General features: G+C 38.5%; 1 protein-coding gene across 2 annotated transcripts in view; it reads right to left on the bottom strand.

Annotated features, from left to right (window-relative positions):
* REPS2 (RALBP1 associated Eps domain containing 2) overlaps nucleotides 1-17,037 on the bottom strand; it is a 250,518-nt gene that overhangs the window by 152,642 nt on the left and 80,839 nt on the right. Inside the window, exon 4 of one of the 2 annotated variants that reach the window (XM_070464477.1) lies at nucleotides 16,617-16,740. In XM_070464477.1, the coding sequence (XP_070320578.1) occupies nucleotides 16,617-16,740 (124 nt within the window). Of the gene's footprint in view, nucleotides 1-16,616; nucleotides 16,744-17,037 lie in introns of both variants that reach the window. The other variant, XM_070464476.1, reaches the window with a different exon arrangement.

Raw genomic sequence — 17,037 nt, forward strand, 5'->3', positions numbered from 1 at the left:
ACACTACCTCTGCCACCTTGTGTCAGGGCAGAAACTAGACACTGAACAGACCCGCAAACAGAAGCCAAATAAACAAAGGGAACCACCTTAGAAGTGACAGGTGCAACAGATTAAAATCCCTGTAGTTAACACCGACTAACCATGAATCAAGGCAAATTGGAAGTGGTCAAACAAGAGATGGCAAGAGTGAATGTTGACATTCTAGGAATCAGTGAACTAAAATGGACTGGAATGGGTGAATTTAACTCAGATGACCATTATATCTACTACTGTGGGCAGGAATCCCTTAGAAGAAATGGAGTAGCCATCATGGTCAACAAGAGAGTCCAAAATGCAGTACTTGGATGCAATCTCAAAAATGACAGAATGATCTCTGTTCGTTTCCACGACAAACCATTCAACACCACGGTAATCCAAGCCTATGCCCCAACCAGTAATGCTGAAGAAGCAAAAATTGAACGGTTCTATGAAGACCTACAAGACCTTTTAGAACTAACACCCAAAAAAGATGTCCTTTTCATTATAGGAGACTGGAATGCAAAAGTAGGAAGTCAAGAAACACCTGGAATAACAGGCAAATTTGGCCTTGGAGTATGGAATGAAGCAGGGCAAAGGCTAATAGAGTTTTGCCAAGAGAACACACCTGGTCATAGCAAACACCCTCTTCCAACAACACAAGAGAAGACTCTACACATGGACATCACCAGATGGTCAACATCGAAATCAGACTGATTATATTCTTTGCAGCCAAAGATGGAGAAGCTCTATACAGTCAGCAAAAACAAGACCGGGAGCTGACTGTGGCTCAGATCATGAACTCCTTATTGCCAAATTCAGATGTAAATTGAAGAAAGTAGGGAAAACCACTAGATCATTCAGGTATGACCTAAATCAAATCCCTTATGACTACACAGTGGAAGTGAGAAATAGATTTAAGGGGCTAGATCTGATAGACAGAGAGCCTGATGAACTATGGACGAAGATTTGTGACATTGTACAGGAGACAGGGATCAAGACCATCCCCATGGAAAAGAAATGCAAAAAGGCAAAATGGTTGTCTGAGGAGGCCTTACAAATAGCTGTGAAAAGAAGAGAAGCAAAAAGCAAAGGAGAAAAGGAAAGATATTCCCATTTGAATGCAGAGTTCCAAAGAATAGCCAAGAGAGATAAGAAAGCCTTCCTCAGCGATCAATGCAAAGAAATAGAGGAAAACAACAGAATGGGAAAGACTAGAAATCTCTTCAAGAAAATTAGAGATACCAAGGGAACATTTCATGCAAAGATGGGCTCGATAAAGGACAGAAATGGTATGGACCTAAGAGAAGCAGAAGATATTAAGAAGAGGTGGCAAGAATACACAGAAGAACTGTACAAAAAAGATCTTCATGACCCAGATAATCACGATGGTGTGATCACTCACCTAGAGCCAGACATCCCAGAATGTGAAGTCAGGTGGGCCTTAGGAAGCATCACTACAAACAAAGCTAGTGGAGGTGATGGAATTCCAGTTGAGCTATTTCAATTCCTGAAAGATGATGCTGTGAAAGTGCTGCACTCAATATGCCAGTAAATTTTGAAAACTCAGCAGTGGTCACAGGACTGGAAAAGGTCAGTTTTCATTCCAATCCCAAAGAAAGGCAATCCCAAAGAATGCTCAAACTACCACACAATTACACTCATCTCACACGCTAGTAAAGTAATGCTCAAAATTCTCCAAGCCAGGCTTCAGCAATACGTGAACCGAGAACTTCCAGATGTTCAAGCTGGTTTTAGAAAAGGCAGAGGAACCAGAGATCAAATTGCCAACATCTGCTGGATCATCAAAAAAGCAAGAGAGTTCCAGAAAAACATCTATTTCTACTTTATTGACTTTTATATCTACTTTATTGAAAGCCAAAGCCTTTGACTGTGTGGATCACAATAAACTGTGGAAAATTCTGAAAGAGATGGGAATACCAGACCACCTGACCTGCCTCTTGAGAAACCTGTACGCAGGTCAGGAAGCAACAGTTAGAACTGGACATGGAACAACAGACTGGTTCCAAATAGGAAAAGGAGTACATCAAGGCTGTATATTGTCACCCTGCTTATTTAACTTATATGCAGAGTACATCATGAGAAACTCTGGGCTGGAAGAAGCACAAAGCTGGAATCAAGATTGCTGGGAGAAATATCAATAACCTCAGATATGCAGATGACACCACCCTTATGGCAGAAAGTGAAGAGGAACTTTTAAAAAGCCTCTTGGTGAAAGTAAAAGAGGAGAGTGAAAAAGTTGGCTTAAAGCTTAACATTCAGAAAACTAAGATCATGGCATCTGGTCCCATCATCTCATGGGAAATAGATGGGGAGACAGTGGAAACAGTGTCAGACTTCATTTTGGGGGGCTCCAAAATCACTGCAGATGGTGATTGCAGCCATGAAATTAAAAGACACTCCTTGGAAGGAAAGTTATGACCAACCTAGATATTATATTAAAAAGCAGAGACATTACTTTGCCAACAAAGGTCTGTCTAGTCAAGGCTATGGTTTTTCCAGTGGTCATGTATGGATGTGAGAGTTGGACTGTGAAGAAAGCTGAGCGCCAAAAAATTGATGCTTTTGAACTGTGGTGTTGGAGAAGACTCTTGAGAATCCCTTGGACTGCAAGGAGATCCAACCAGTCCATCCTAAAGGAGATTAGTCCTGGGTGTTCATTGGAAGGACTGATGCTGAAGCTGAAACTCCAATACTTTGGCCACCTCATGCGAAGAGTTGACTCATTGGAAAAGACCCTGATGCTGGGAGGGATTGGGGGCAGGAGGAGAAGGGGACGACAGAGGATGAGATTGCTGGATGGCATCACCGACTTGATGGGCATGAGTTTGAGTAAACTCCGGGAGTTTGTGATGGATAGGGAGGCCTGGCGTGCTGCAATTCATGGGGTTGCAAAGAGTCGGACACAACTGAGCAACTGAACTGAACTGAACTGACACCAGAAGGGGCCTATAGATACTGAGAAGTGTAAGCTGGAACAAGGAGCTATCTGAAACTGAACCGAACCCACACTGCCCACAACAGCTCCAGAGAAATTCCTAGATATATTTTTACTATTATTATTTTTTTAATTAAAAAATTTTTTTTCTTTCTTTTTTTTTAAAGTCCATCTATTACTCCTCTATTACTCCTTAATTTTCATTTTTATAACCCACTATAACCTGGCAAAAAAAAAGGACCCTATTTTTAAAGCAAACTTCATATATATTTCTTAATTTTTTTGTGTTTTTGTTGTTTTTTAATATTGTATTTTTAAGAGTCTAACCTCTACTCTAGATTTTTAATCTTTGTTTTTCAGTATTTGATATCAATTTTGGACATTTAAGAATCCAACCTTCAGTACCCATTTTTACTCAGGAGTGTGATTACTGGTTTGATCACTCTCTCCCCCTTTTCACTCTCCTTTTTCTCCCCCAGATCACCTCTATTTCCTCCCTCCCCCTTCTCTTCTCAATCCAATTCTGTGAATCTCTGTGGGTGTTCTGGGCTATGGAGAATACTTAGGGAACAGAGTGCTACCTAGATCTGTGTCTCTTCTCTTGAATCCCCCTTTTTCTCCTCCTGCTCACCTCTATCTCCTTGCTCCCTCCTCCTCTTCTTCATGTAACTCTGTGAACCTCTCTGGGTGTCCCTCACTGTGGAGAATCTTTTCACCATTAACCTAGAAGTTTTATTATCAGTGCTGTATGGATGGAGAAGTCTTGAGGCTACTGGAAGAATAAGACTGAAATCCAGAGGCAAGAGGCTTAAGCCCAAAACCTGAGAACACCAGAGAACTCCTGACTACAGGGAACATTAATTAATAAGAGATCATCCAAAAGCCTCCATACCTACACTGAAACCAACCACCACCCAAGAGCCAATAAGTTCCAGAGCAAGACATACCACACAAATTCTCCAGCAACGCAGGAACATAGCCCTGAGCGTCAACATACAGGCTGCCCAAAGTCACACCTAACACATAGACCCATCTCAAAACTCACTACTGGACACTCCATTGCACTCCAGAGAGAAGAAATCCAGCTCCACCCACCAGAACACTGACGCAAGCTTCCCTAACCAGCAAACCTCGACAAGCCAAACATCCAGCCCCACCCACTGGGAGAAACCTCCACAATAAAAAGGAACCACAGACTACCAGAATACAGAAAGGCCACCCCAAACACAGCAATCTAAACAAGATGAAAAGGCAGAGAAATACCCAGCAGGTAAAGGAACATGAAAAATGCCCACCAAGCCAAACAAAAGAGGAGGAGATAGGGAATCTACCTGAAAAAGAATTCAGAATAATGATAATAAAAATGATCCAAAATCTTGAAAACAAAATGGAGTTACAGATAAATAACCTGGAGACAAGGATTGAGAAGATGCAAGAAATGTTTAACAAGGACCTAGAAGAAATAAAAAAGAGTCAATTAAAAATGAATAATGCAATAAATGAGATCAAAAACACTCTGGAGGGAACCAACAGTAGAATAATGGAGGCAGAAGATAGGATAAGTGAGGTAGAAGATAAAATGGTGGAAATAAATGAAGCAGAGAGGAAAAAAGAAAAAAGAATTAAAGGAAATGAGGACAACCTCAGGGACCTCTGGGACAATGTGAAATGCCCCAACATTCGAATCATAGGAGTCCCAGAAGAAGACAAAAAGAAAGGCCATGAGAAGATACTCGAGGAGATAACAGCTGAAAACTTCCCCAAAATGGGGAAGGAAATAGCCACCCAAGTCCAAGAAACCCAGAGAGTCCCAAACAGGATAAACCCAAGGCGAAACACTCCAAGACACATATTAGTCTAATTAACAAAGATCAAACACAAAGAACAAATACTAAAAGCAGCAAGGGAGAAACAACAAATAACACACAAGGGGATTCCCATAAGGATAACAGCTGATCTTCCAATAGAAACTCTTCAGGCCAGAAGGGAATGGCAGGACATACTTAAAGTAATAAAAGAGAATAACCTACAACCCAGATTACTGTACCCAGCAAGGATCTCATTCAGATATGAAGGAGAAATCAAAAGCTTTACAGACAAGCAATGAGAGAATTCAGCACCACCAATCCAGCTCTTCAACAAAAGCTAAAGGATCTTCTCTAGACAGGAAACACAGAAAGGTTGTATGAACATGAACCCAAAACAAAGCAAATGGCAATGGGACCATTCTTATCAATAATTACCTTAAATGTAAATAGGTTGAATGCCCCAACCAAAAGACAAAGACTGGCTGAATGGATACAAAAGCAAGACCCCTATATATGCTGTCTACAAGAGACCCACCTCAAAACAAGGGACACATACAGACTGAAAGTGAAGGGCTGGAAAAAAATATTTCACGCAAATGGAGACCAAAAGAAAGCAGGAGTTGCAATACTCATATCAGATAAAATAGACTTTAAAATAAAGGCTGTGAAAAGAGACAAAGAAGGACACTATATAATGATCAAAGGATCAATCCAAGAAGAAGATATAACAATTATAAATATATATGCACCCAACATAGGAGCACCGCAATATGTAAGGCAAATGCTAACAAGTATGAAAGGGGAAATTAACAATAACACAATAATAGTGGGAGACTTTAATACCCCACTCACACCTATGGATAGATCAACTAAACAGAAAATGAACAAGGAAACACAAACTTTAAATGACACAATGGTCCAGCTAGACCTAATTGATATCTATAGGACATTTCACCCCAAAACAATCAATTTCACCTTTTTCTCAAGTGCACATGGAACCTTCTCCAGAATAGATCACATCCTGGGCCATAAATCTAGCCTTGGTAAATTCAAAAAAACTGAAATCATTCCAGTCATCTTTTCTGACCACAATGCTACAGTAAGATTAGATTTCAATTACAGGAAAAAAAACTATTAAAAATTCCAACATATGGAGGCTAAATAACACACTTTTGAATAACCAACAGATCATAGAAGAAATCAAAAAAGAAATCAAAATATGCATAGAAACGAATGAAAGTGAAAACACAACAACCCAAAATCTATGGGACACTGTAAAAGCAGTGCTAAGGTGAAGGCTCATAGCAATACAGGCTCACCTCAAGAAACAAGAAAAAAGTCAAATAAGTAACCTAACTCTACACCTAAAGCAAAGGAAGAAATGAAGAACCCCAGGGTGAGCAGAAGGAAAGAAATCTTAAAAATTAGGGCAGAATAAATGCAAAAGAAACAGAAAAGACCATAGCAAAAATCAACAAAGCTAAAAGCTGGTTTTTTGAAAAGGTAAATAAAATTGACAAACCATTAGCCAGATTCATCAAGAAACAAAGGGAGAAGAACCAAATCAACAAAATTAGAAATGAAAATGGAGAGATCACAACAGACAACACTGAAATACAAAGGATCATAAGAGACTACTACCAGCAGCTCTATGCCAATTAAATGGACAACTTGGATGAAATGGACAAATTCTTAGAAAAGTCTAACTTTCCAAAACTGAACCAGGAAGAAATAGAAGATCTTAACAGAGCATTCACAAGCAAGGAAATCGAAACTGTAATCAGAAATCTTCCAGCAAACAAAAGCCCAGGACCAGATGGCTTCACAGCTGAATTCTACCAAAAATTAGAGAAGAGCTAACACCTATCTTACTCAAACTCTTCCAGAAAATTGCAAAAGGCAAACTTCCAAACTCACTCTATGAGGCCACCATCACCCTTATATCGAAACCAGACAAGAATGCCACAAAAACAGAAAACTACAGGCCAATATCACTGATGAACATAGATGCAAAAATCCTTATCAAAATTATAGCAGACAGAATCCAAGAACATATTAAAAAGATCATACATCATGACCAAGTGGGCTTTATCCCAGGAATACAAGGATTTTTTAATATCCGCAAATCAATCAATGTAATACACCACATTAACAAATTGAAAGATAAAAAACATGATTATCTCAATAGATGCAGAAAAAGCCTTTGACAAAATTCAACATCCACTTATGATAAAAACTCTCCAGAAAGCAGGAATAGAAGGAACATACCTCAACATAATAAAAGCTATATATGACAAACCCACAGCAAACACTATCCTCAATGGTGAAAAATTGAAAGCATTTCCCTTAAAGTCAGGAACAAGACAAGGGTGCCCACTCTCACCACTACTATTCAACATAGTTTTGGAAGTTTTGGCCACAGCAATCAGAGCAGAAAAAGAAATAAAAGGAATCCAGATAGGAAAAGAAGAAGTAAAACTCTCACTGTTTGCAGATGACATGATCCTCTACATAGAAAACCCTAAAGACTCTACCAGAAAATTACTAGAGCTAATCAATGAATACAGTAATGTTGCAGGATATAAAATTAACACACAGAAATCCTTTGCATACCTATACACTAAAAATGAGAAAACAGAAAGAGAAATTAAGGAAACAATACCATTCACCATTATAACAAAAAGAATAAAATACTTAGGAGTATATCTACCTAAAGAAATGAAAGACCTATACATAGAAAACTATAAAACACCAATTAAAGAAATCAAAGAGGACACAAATAGATGGAGAAATATACCATGTTCATAGATCGGAAGAATCAATATTGTGAAAATGAGTATACTACCCAAAGCAATCTATAGATTCAATGCAATCCCTATCAAGCTACCAACGGTATTTTTCACAGAACTAGAAATAATTTCAGAGTTTGTATGGAAATACAAAAAACCTCGAATAGCCAAAGCAATCTTGAGAAAGAAGAATGGAACTGGAGGAATCAACCTGCCTGACTTTAGACTATACTACAAAGCCACAGTCATCAAGACAGTATGGTACTGGCACAAAGACAGAAATATAGATCAATGGAACAGAATAGAAAGCCCAGAGATAAATCCACATACCTATGGACACCTTATCTTCGACAAAGGAGGCAAGGATATACAATGGAAAAAAGACAACCTCTTTAACAAGTGGTGCTGGGAAAACTGGTCAACCACTTGTAAAAGAATGAAACTAGAACACTTTCTAACACCATACACAAAAAACTCAAAATGGATTAAAGATCTAAATGTAAGACCAGAAACTATAAAACTCCTAGAGGAGAACATAGGCAAAACACTCTCTGACATAAATCACAGCAGGATCCTCTATGACCCACCTCCCAGAATACTGGAAATAAAAGCAAAAATAAACAAATGGGACCTAATGAAACTTAAAAGTTTTTGCACAACAAAGGAAACTATAAGCAAGGTGAAAAGACAGCCCTCAGAATGGGAGAAAATAATAGCAAACGAAGCAACAGACAAAAGATTAATCTCAAAAATATACAAGCAACTCCTGCAGCTCAATTCCAGAAAAATAAATGACTCAATCAAAAAGTGGGTCGAAGAACTAAACAGACATTTCTCCAAAGAAGACATACAGATGGCTAACAAACATATGAAAAGATGCTCAACATCACTCATTATCAGAGAAATGCAAATCAAAACCACAATGAGGTACCATTACACACCAGTGAGGATGGCTGCTATCCAAAAGTCTACAAGCAATAAATGCTAGAGAGGGTGTGGAGAAAAGGGAACCCTCTTACACTGTTGGTGGGAATGCAAACTAGTACAGCCACTATGGAGAACAGTGTGGAGATTCCTTAAAAACCTGGAAAAAGAACTGCCATGTGACCCAGCAATCCCACTCCTGGGCATACACACCAAGGAAACCAGATCTGAAGGAGACACGTGCACCCCAATGTTCATCGCAGCACTGTTTATAATAGCCAGGACATGGAAGCAACCTAGAGGCCCATCAGCAGACGAATGGATAAGGAAGCTGTGGTACATATACACTATGGAATATTACTCAGCCATTAAAAAGAATTCATTTGAATCAGTTCTAATGAGATGGATGAAACTGGAGCCCATTATACAGAGTGAAGTAAGCCAGAAAGATAAACACCAATACAGTATACTAATGCATATATATGGAATTTAGAAAGATGGTAACGATAACCCTATATGCAAAACAGAAAAAGAGACACAGATGTATAGAACAGACTTTTGGACTCTGTGGGAGAAGGCGAGGGTGGGATGTTCTGAGAGAATAGCATTGAAACAAATATACTATCAAGGGTGAAACAGATCACCAGCCCAGGTTGGATGCATGAGACAAGTGTTCAGGGCTGGTGCACTGGGAAGACCCAGAGGGATGGGATGGGGAGGGAGGCGGGAGGGGGGATTGGGATGGGGAACACATGTAAATCCATGGCTGATTCATGTCAATGTATGGCAAAAACCACTACAATACTGTAAAGTAATTAGCCTCCAACAAATAAAAATAAATGAAAAAAATTAAAAAACAAAAAAAAAAGAAAGGCGAAATTATCACTCAAGATGAAACCATTTCTGATCTCGGTAGATTAACATTTCAGGTTTTTGGAAGTATATAAATAAGTAAAAGGCTTTCCTTCTATAGCTTCCTTATACATAAAATTAGGTAGAGACAGAAGAGCAGCCTGTTGTGGCATCACCTTTAGCAGAGTTTGAACTTTTTAAAATAAATAAGGTATAACAACAGCACATCAGGAACAACAAACCAATCTTGGGCTCACATCTGTTCTTTGTATTTCCTCCAAGGAAATGGAATACATTATTATACAATTATTATTAACACAATATTATAACATTAAATTACATTAAAACATCAAAATCACTGTCTGGAAAAACATGAAGTGGATTTTCTGATGCTGCTAAGAATAGATGAAAAACATAAAACCTGCAAAAGAAACATACATAGAGAACTCATAGTCCAAATCTTAAAAAATAAGTCTCAGATGGTAGGCAGGTGGTGTTCTCGAAGAAGGATTTTTAGGATCATTCCATTTTGAAGGATCATCAAATTTAACTCCTACTGAAAGGTCTGAACCACAGCAAACTGTACCATGGCTGGAATACCAAGGGTCATAAGCTTTCCCTGGGAAGCTGATCCCACATTCCTCTGCCTCCCCTTAGAGGGAGGGAATTTCTACTGCTCAGGAAGGACACATGTAGGGGGAGGCTGACTGGCCCATGGCTCCAATCCCTCACCAAAAATGGCCTTCCTTTCCTTGGAAGAGACAGACGTATCTTATCAATAAGGCTTAAATGAACACTGAGCCACATGGTGGGTCATTTTTTGAGAGGCCTGGCTTCAACGGCAGATTTTCTCCTCAAACTCCTGTGGGAAGCCTAGGTTGGTCACACCTGCCTGTGACTGGAAAGATGAGTGTCTAAAGCCATCTGGTCACAAATCTTAGACACATGCTTCTATCAGTTGGTACCAGAGCTGATATTCAGGCCACTATCGGTCTGACTCCTGTCTCATTCCTCAACTGAAACTGAACGCAGGAGGTAAAAGATAGGTACTACTCATTGTCTCTACTCTTCCCCCTCCCAAATAAAACCTGAAACATGCAATTCAATGCAAAACAAATAATTCTTAGATCCCCTTATAAGAGGCTGAACAAGGAACTAGTACTACCACCTTTCCAAAAGGGGAAGATTATAAAATGAACCTTAAAGATTTCATCACTCTGAGATTCAGTGTCAAACTAGAACAGAGATCACAACTAACTGCCCAATAAAGACTCTCCATCTGCAGTCACCCAATGAATGATATCTAGAAGGTGACTTTCAAGAATACTTGAGCTTCAAAAACATAATGAGTATCATATTCTAGAAACACAAAAGAAAATACAAGGGAGCATCTTAGCACCTACAATGTGCCAGGAATTGTGCTAGGAATAGACATTTATATAATATTACTCATTTCATCCACAGAGCAAAATTCTAAGGCAGACTTTATTTCATTTCACAGATAAGGGAAATTGAGGCTAAGAAAAGCAAAATACCCATGGTGATATAGGCTGGAAAGGGAAAGAAATGAGAAATGCAGGCCTACCAAGTCTACCTTTAGGCCCAGGAGACTGACATCATAGCCCATGCTCTTAAGTGAGAAGATACCTAGAACTGATTCATAAGAATAATACGCATAAGAAAAAGTAGAACAGACATTGATTTTAAGATAAGACTTTAGATAGCAGAAGAAGCAGGTTTAAAGAGTCAAAGTAGTTACCTCTGCATAGAAAAAATATACCTCAGCATAGCAAAGCCCATATGTGACAAACACACAGCTAACATCATACTTAATGGTGAAAAGCTGAAAGCATTTCCTCTAAGATCAGGAACAAGACAAGGATGTCCACTCTCACCACTTTTATTCAATAGTTTTGGAAGTCCTAGCCATAGCAATCAGAGAAGAAAAAGAAACAAAAGGAATCCAAATTGGAAAGGAAGAAGTAAAACTGTCACTGTTTGCAGGTGATGTGATACTACACACAGAAAATTCTAAAGATGGCACCAGAAAACTATTAGAACACATCAATTAATTTGGTAAAGTAGCAGGATTCAAAACTAATATGCAGAAATCTGTTGCATTTCTATACACTAACAATGAAGTATCAGAAAGAGAAATTAAGGAAACAATCCCACTCACTATCACATCAGAAAAAAATAAAAGAAAGAAAGAAAGAAAACAATAAAATACCTAGGAATAAACCTACCTAAGGAAGCAAAAGACCTGTACTCAGAAAACTGTAAGACACTAATGAAAGAAACTGAAGATGACACAAATGGAAATAAATACCATGCTCTTACACTGGAAAAGGCAATGCTGCTAAAATGACCATACTACCCAAGGCAATCTAGAAATTGAATATAATCCCTATCAAATTACCAATGGATTTTTCATAGAACTAGAACAAAAAAAAATTAAATTTGTATGAAAACAAAAAAGATCCCAAACAGCCAAAAGCCATAATGAGAAAATTAGAACAGAGCTGGTGGAATCACACCTCCTCACTTCAGACTATACTACAAAGCTACAGTCATCAAAACAGTATGGTACTGGCACAAAAACAGACACATAGATCAATGGAACAGGATAGAAAACCCAGAAATAAACCCATGCACTTATGGTCAATTAATCTACAACAAAGGAGGTAAGAATATACAATGAAGAAAAGACAGTCTCTTCAATAAGTGGTGCTGGGAAAAGTGGACAGCTACATGTAAAAGAATGAAATTAGAATATTCTCTAATACCATATAAAAAACTCAAAATGGATTCAAGGCCAAAATTTAAGACCAGATACTGTAAAACTTTCAGGGGAAAATATAGGCAGGACACTCTGACATAAATCACAGCAATATTTTTTTGGATCCATCTCCAACAGTAGTGGAAACAAAAAGAAAAATTTAAAAATAAGACCTGGGACTTCCCTTGAGGTCCAGTGGCTAAGACCCCATGCTCCCAGTGCAGGGGGGCCAGGTTCAATCCCTGGTCTGGGAACTAGGTCCCACATGCATGCTGCAATTAAGACCCAATGAGAACAAGAAACAATTTTTTGAAAAAGGGCTTATTTTTTAAAAATGGGACCTAATTAAACTCAGAAGTTTTTATACAACAAATGAAACAATAACATATACACACTACTAGTACAAAATAGATAAACAAGGATCTACTGTATAGCACAGGGAGCTATATTCAGTATCTTGTGATAACCTATAATGGAAAAGAATCTGAAAAAGGACACACACACACACACACATATATATATCACTTTGCTGAACACTGAAACACTGTAAATCAACTGTACTTTAAAAAATAAATTTAAAAAAAAAGCAAGAAAGGTAGTTGCCTCTGAAAACAGGAAACAGGTTGAGTGGGAAGGAGAAGTATTACTGTGATTTAAACTTTATTTTTAAAAATACAGATAGCAACTTCTGCCTCTGAGGGTTGTGGTAAGTAGAAAACAATGCATACAAAGAACTTGGAACAATGCATGGCACTTAAGTCTTATCCAGTGAGCATCAGCTATAGCTACATTCAGCAAAGGAGATGAGCAGGCACCCAGGAGAGAGGTAGAAGAGGGGCTCTGAATCACAGACTATCCAAAGATGCTGAGCCTAATTTAAAACATACACATATGCCCCATTAGCCAGAAATTATGGCAGAATCTTGGACAGAGAAACAACCCTAGAAAAATGTATTCCTAGAAAATTGTCCTAGCAGCAAAACTCATTTCTGAAAAGGCATAAATTCAAGTTTAGGGATCATGATGTAGAAGAAAAACCAGGAAGGGGTAACAGAAACTTAGAAAACAATGTTTCAAGAACAAAAGAGTGCCCACAAGAAAATGTCACTTCACATGTAACAGAATAGCTAAGATTAAAAACACTGAAGAAAGAAACCAGAGTACCAACTGCTGGCAAGGAACACTGAACTCTTATACATTGCCTATGGGAGTATGCAGTCACTTAGTGAAACTCTTTATTAGTTTCTTATACCTACCCTAAGGTACATCAATTCCACTCCCAGGTGCCAGAAAAATGACATATGTCACAAAAAGAATCATACACAAGTGTTTGCAGCATCCTTATTCATAACAGCCAAATGCTGGAAATAACCTAAATACTCATCAGCAGAAGAATGGATCATCACTCCATGATACATTCATACAGTGGAAAAACACTGAGTAATATATTAACAGGAACAAACTGCTGAGACACGTAACATGAAGAATCTCAACCACTGTGCTGAGGAAAAGACACCTGGTAATTCACTATGATTCCATTTACATGAGTTTCTAGAAGAAGCAAAACTAATCTACAGTGATAAAAATCAGAACTATGTTTGCATGGGGGAGGCAGGGAGCACAGAGAAAGTGACTGGAAAGGAGCATCTCTGAGGTGACAGAAATATTGGTTTTAATGTCAGGCAGACTTTTTATTGAAGTATACAGTTGATTTACAATATACTTTTAGCATAGTGATTCAGTATTTTTATAGATTATATTCCATTTAAAGTTATTATAAAATATGGCTATATTCCCTGTGCTGTATAATATATCCTTGTAGCTTATGTATTTTATACATAGTAGTTTGTACCTCTTAAATGAACCATTTTTGTGGGCTGCACTGGGTCTTCATTGCTTTTGCGTGGTCTACTCTCTTCACTGTGGTGCTCAGGCTCAGTAGTTGTGGCGTGCAGGCTCTAGAGCTTGGGCTCAGTAGTTGTGGCATGGGTTTAGTTGCTCCACAGCATATGGAATCTTCCTGGACCAAGGATCAAATTCATGTTCCCTGCATTGGCAGGTGGATTCTTATCTACTGTGCCACCAGGGAAGTCCAAGTAGTTTGTACCTATTAATCCCCTACTCCCTCCACTTTCAACCACTAGGTTTGTTCTCTGTGTCTTTGAGTAGGTTTCTGTTTTGTTAAATTTATTCACCTATTTTATTTTTTAGATTCTACATATAGGTGATACCATTTCTCTTTCTCTGCCTTATTTCACTAAAGATAATACCCTTTAGATCCATCCATGTTGTTACAAATGGTAAAATTTCATTCTTTTTTATGATTCAATATTCCATTGTGTATATGCATGTACATGTATATCTTCTTTATTCATTCATCTGCTGATAGACACTTAGGTTGCTTCTGTATCTTGACTATTGTAAATAATACTGCTCAGAACATTGGGGTGCATGTCATTTTTCAAATTTGTGCCTTTATTTTTTTCAGATATATACTCAGCAGTAGAACTGCTGGATCATATAGTAAGAAAATATTTTATCCATGATAAAAGTGGTAGATACATGGGTATATCCATTTGTTAAAACTCAAATTGAAGATTTTAAACGTGTGCATTTTATCACTTGTAAATTTTACCTCACTTTTTAAAAAAAGGCTAAAAAAGAATGAAAGCATGGACAACCTTGACACAAGCTTCTAAAAGTCAACAACAAAGAAGAAAAGCAGGTTGTTTCCTTGACACTAGGGGAATGAAAGCCCAATTTGAATGGAATGAGGAGAAATGGAGTATGAAGGAGAGAAAGCTGGTACAGACAGGTTTTTTAAGGAATACCAACCAAAAAAAGACAGGGTAGAACCTGGTGACTCAGTAGAACAAAAATGACTCACCTTTGAATTAAAAACCAAAAACTAGGCACCATGCTAGGCATAAGACTCCAACTTCCAAAGCTAGATAAAATTAAGAAAAAAATCCACTTCTAAAAACAGGGAAATTCGGCAGGAGAGATTATAAGAGAAAAATGAAGAATTCTCAATCCCATTTCATTTCAGACACCAATGGGACACTCAAGTTCCAGGGGAGTGATTTTTCATTCCTATTCCCTTATACTCATGTTCTCGCTAATACTCACAACAGCCCTACAGAATACTATTACTCTGTTTCAAAAGAAGAAAGGAAAATCATGGTTCAGAGTAGTAAGTAGCTTGCCCAAGGTCACATAGCTGGTCACATAAACCCTCATCTTCTGATTCCAATCAAAAGATTTTCCCAGGACTTTCCTGGTAACGCAGTGGATAGGAATCTGCCTCCTAATGCAGGGGATATGTATTTGATCCCTGGTCCAGGAAGATTCCACGTGCCACAGGGCAACTAAACCCATGAGCCACAACTACTGAGCCTGAGAGCTGCAACTACTGAAGCTCATGTGCCTAGACCCTGTACTCCACAAGAAAAGAAGCCACCACAATGAGAAGCCCATGCACCACAACAAAGAGTAGTCCCCACTTGCTGCAACTAGAGAAAGTCTGTGCACAGCAACAAAGACCCAACACAGCCAAAAATAAATAAAGAAAAATTAAGGAAAAAAAGATTTTCCCATCATGCCATATCTGCTTCTTTCAGCAAGATTATAGCCTCTCTTTAGTTCAGTCTAGCACACTTTTATCTGTGTCCCTCTAGAAGTCATCACTATTTTCAGTGCAGCAAAAAACCTGCAGAAACTGGGTCATTTTCAGTTACAGCTCACAGAATAAAAAGGGTGGAGGGTTACAGATATCCAATTCTAGAATACCTTTAAAGGTCATATCTTCAGCTAGGAGCCTGAACTCCACAAGGACAAGATGCTGCAGTGAATTTGTGGAGCTTTAAGCACTGCAGCCTAGGCAGCCAACTGTACAAGTCATTCTCACAACCAACTAACATATTTTACCACTAACAGAGTCAACGTAACAAAAATGTGAGCAAGCAAGCAAGGCCACAATTGGGTACTTCACACACCTCAACACAATGCTTCCCCTGGCATTTCTTTTATTATTCTTATTCTCAAGCACAAGAGCTAAATATTTTCACTTATGTGCTCAGTCTTTAAAGGCTGAATCAACTCTTCTGCAGAATTCTATTTTTTAAGTAGTTTCATGAGAGCAGGTATATAAATATGTTTGGTATGTTTGCAGAAAGGAATAAGAATTCCAAAACAATACAAATTCTTCATGTGCTATGTTCCTATGTAATGAAATTTGTAAATGAAGGATTAAATCATCTAAATCATTATCTACAAGTCTAAAGATGAACTAGTTTGTAGGACAGAAAACAAGGCATTACTAATAAAGATTTCATTTTATATTTTTTTTAAACCTTGCTTGAGAGTATAAAATTAAACTGAGTCCGGTTTACAGAGCCAGAGATAAGTCAGGAGACTCAGAAACTGGCCGCATGGCTGACTGATAGAGGAAAGTGTCTCTAAGATACTGCGTGGGACAGCTGGCCTCTTACCTGAATGCATCTGCTCCGTGCTGCTCCGCAGTTTGCTGTAGCCATGGCTCAAGGGCACCCTCTGGTAATGAGGCGGGGAAGAAGGAGGGGAGGCAAGAGGTGACATCGAGGGAGACTGCGTTTCCTGCTTCAAAGAATCAGAGCAGAGTTCAGAGGGAATCACTCAAGGAGCCTGGTGCTCTGAGCTGCAGTTATGAAGTATAATGCAACTCTACTGCCAGTAAGCCGACTGCTTTAACAAATGAAGATGTTTTCTCAAAAACACAGCTTGGTTAAAAAGCACTGGCTGGGGATTCAAAAGTCTCTCAGAAAACAGTCTCGCCAGAACTCAGTTACCTAAATTACTAAAACAAGCCTGACACACTTCTAGTTACTCCAATAATATTTTCCTTGGGAAAACAAAAGACAACTGATCACATGA

Source organism: Odocoileus virginianus, unplaced genomic scaffold, assembly GCF_023699985.2.
Source record: "Odocoileus virginianus isolate 20LAN1187 ecotype Illinois unplaced genomic scaffold, Ovbor_1.2 Unplaced_Contig_25, whole genome shotgun sequence".
Lineage (NCBI taxonomy): Eukaryota > Metazoa > Chordata > Mammalia > Artiodactyla > Cervidae > Odocoileus > Odocoileus virginianus.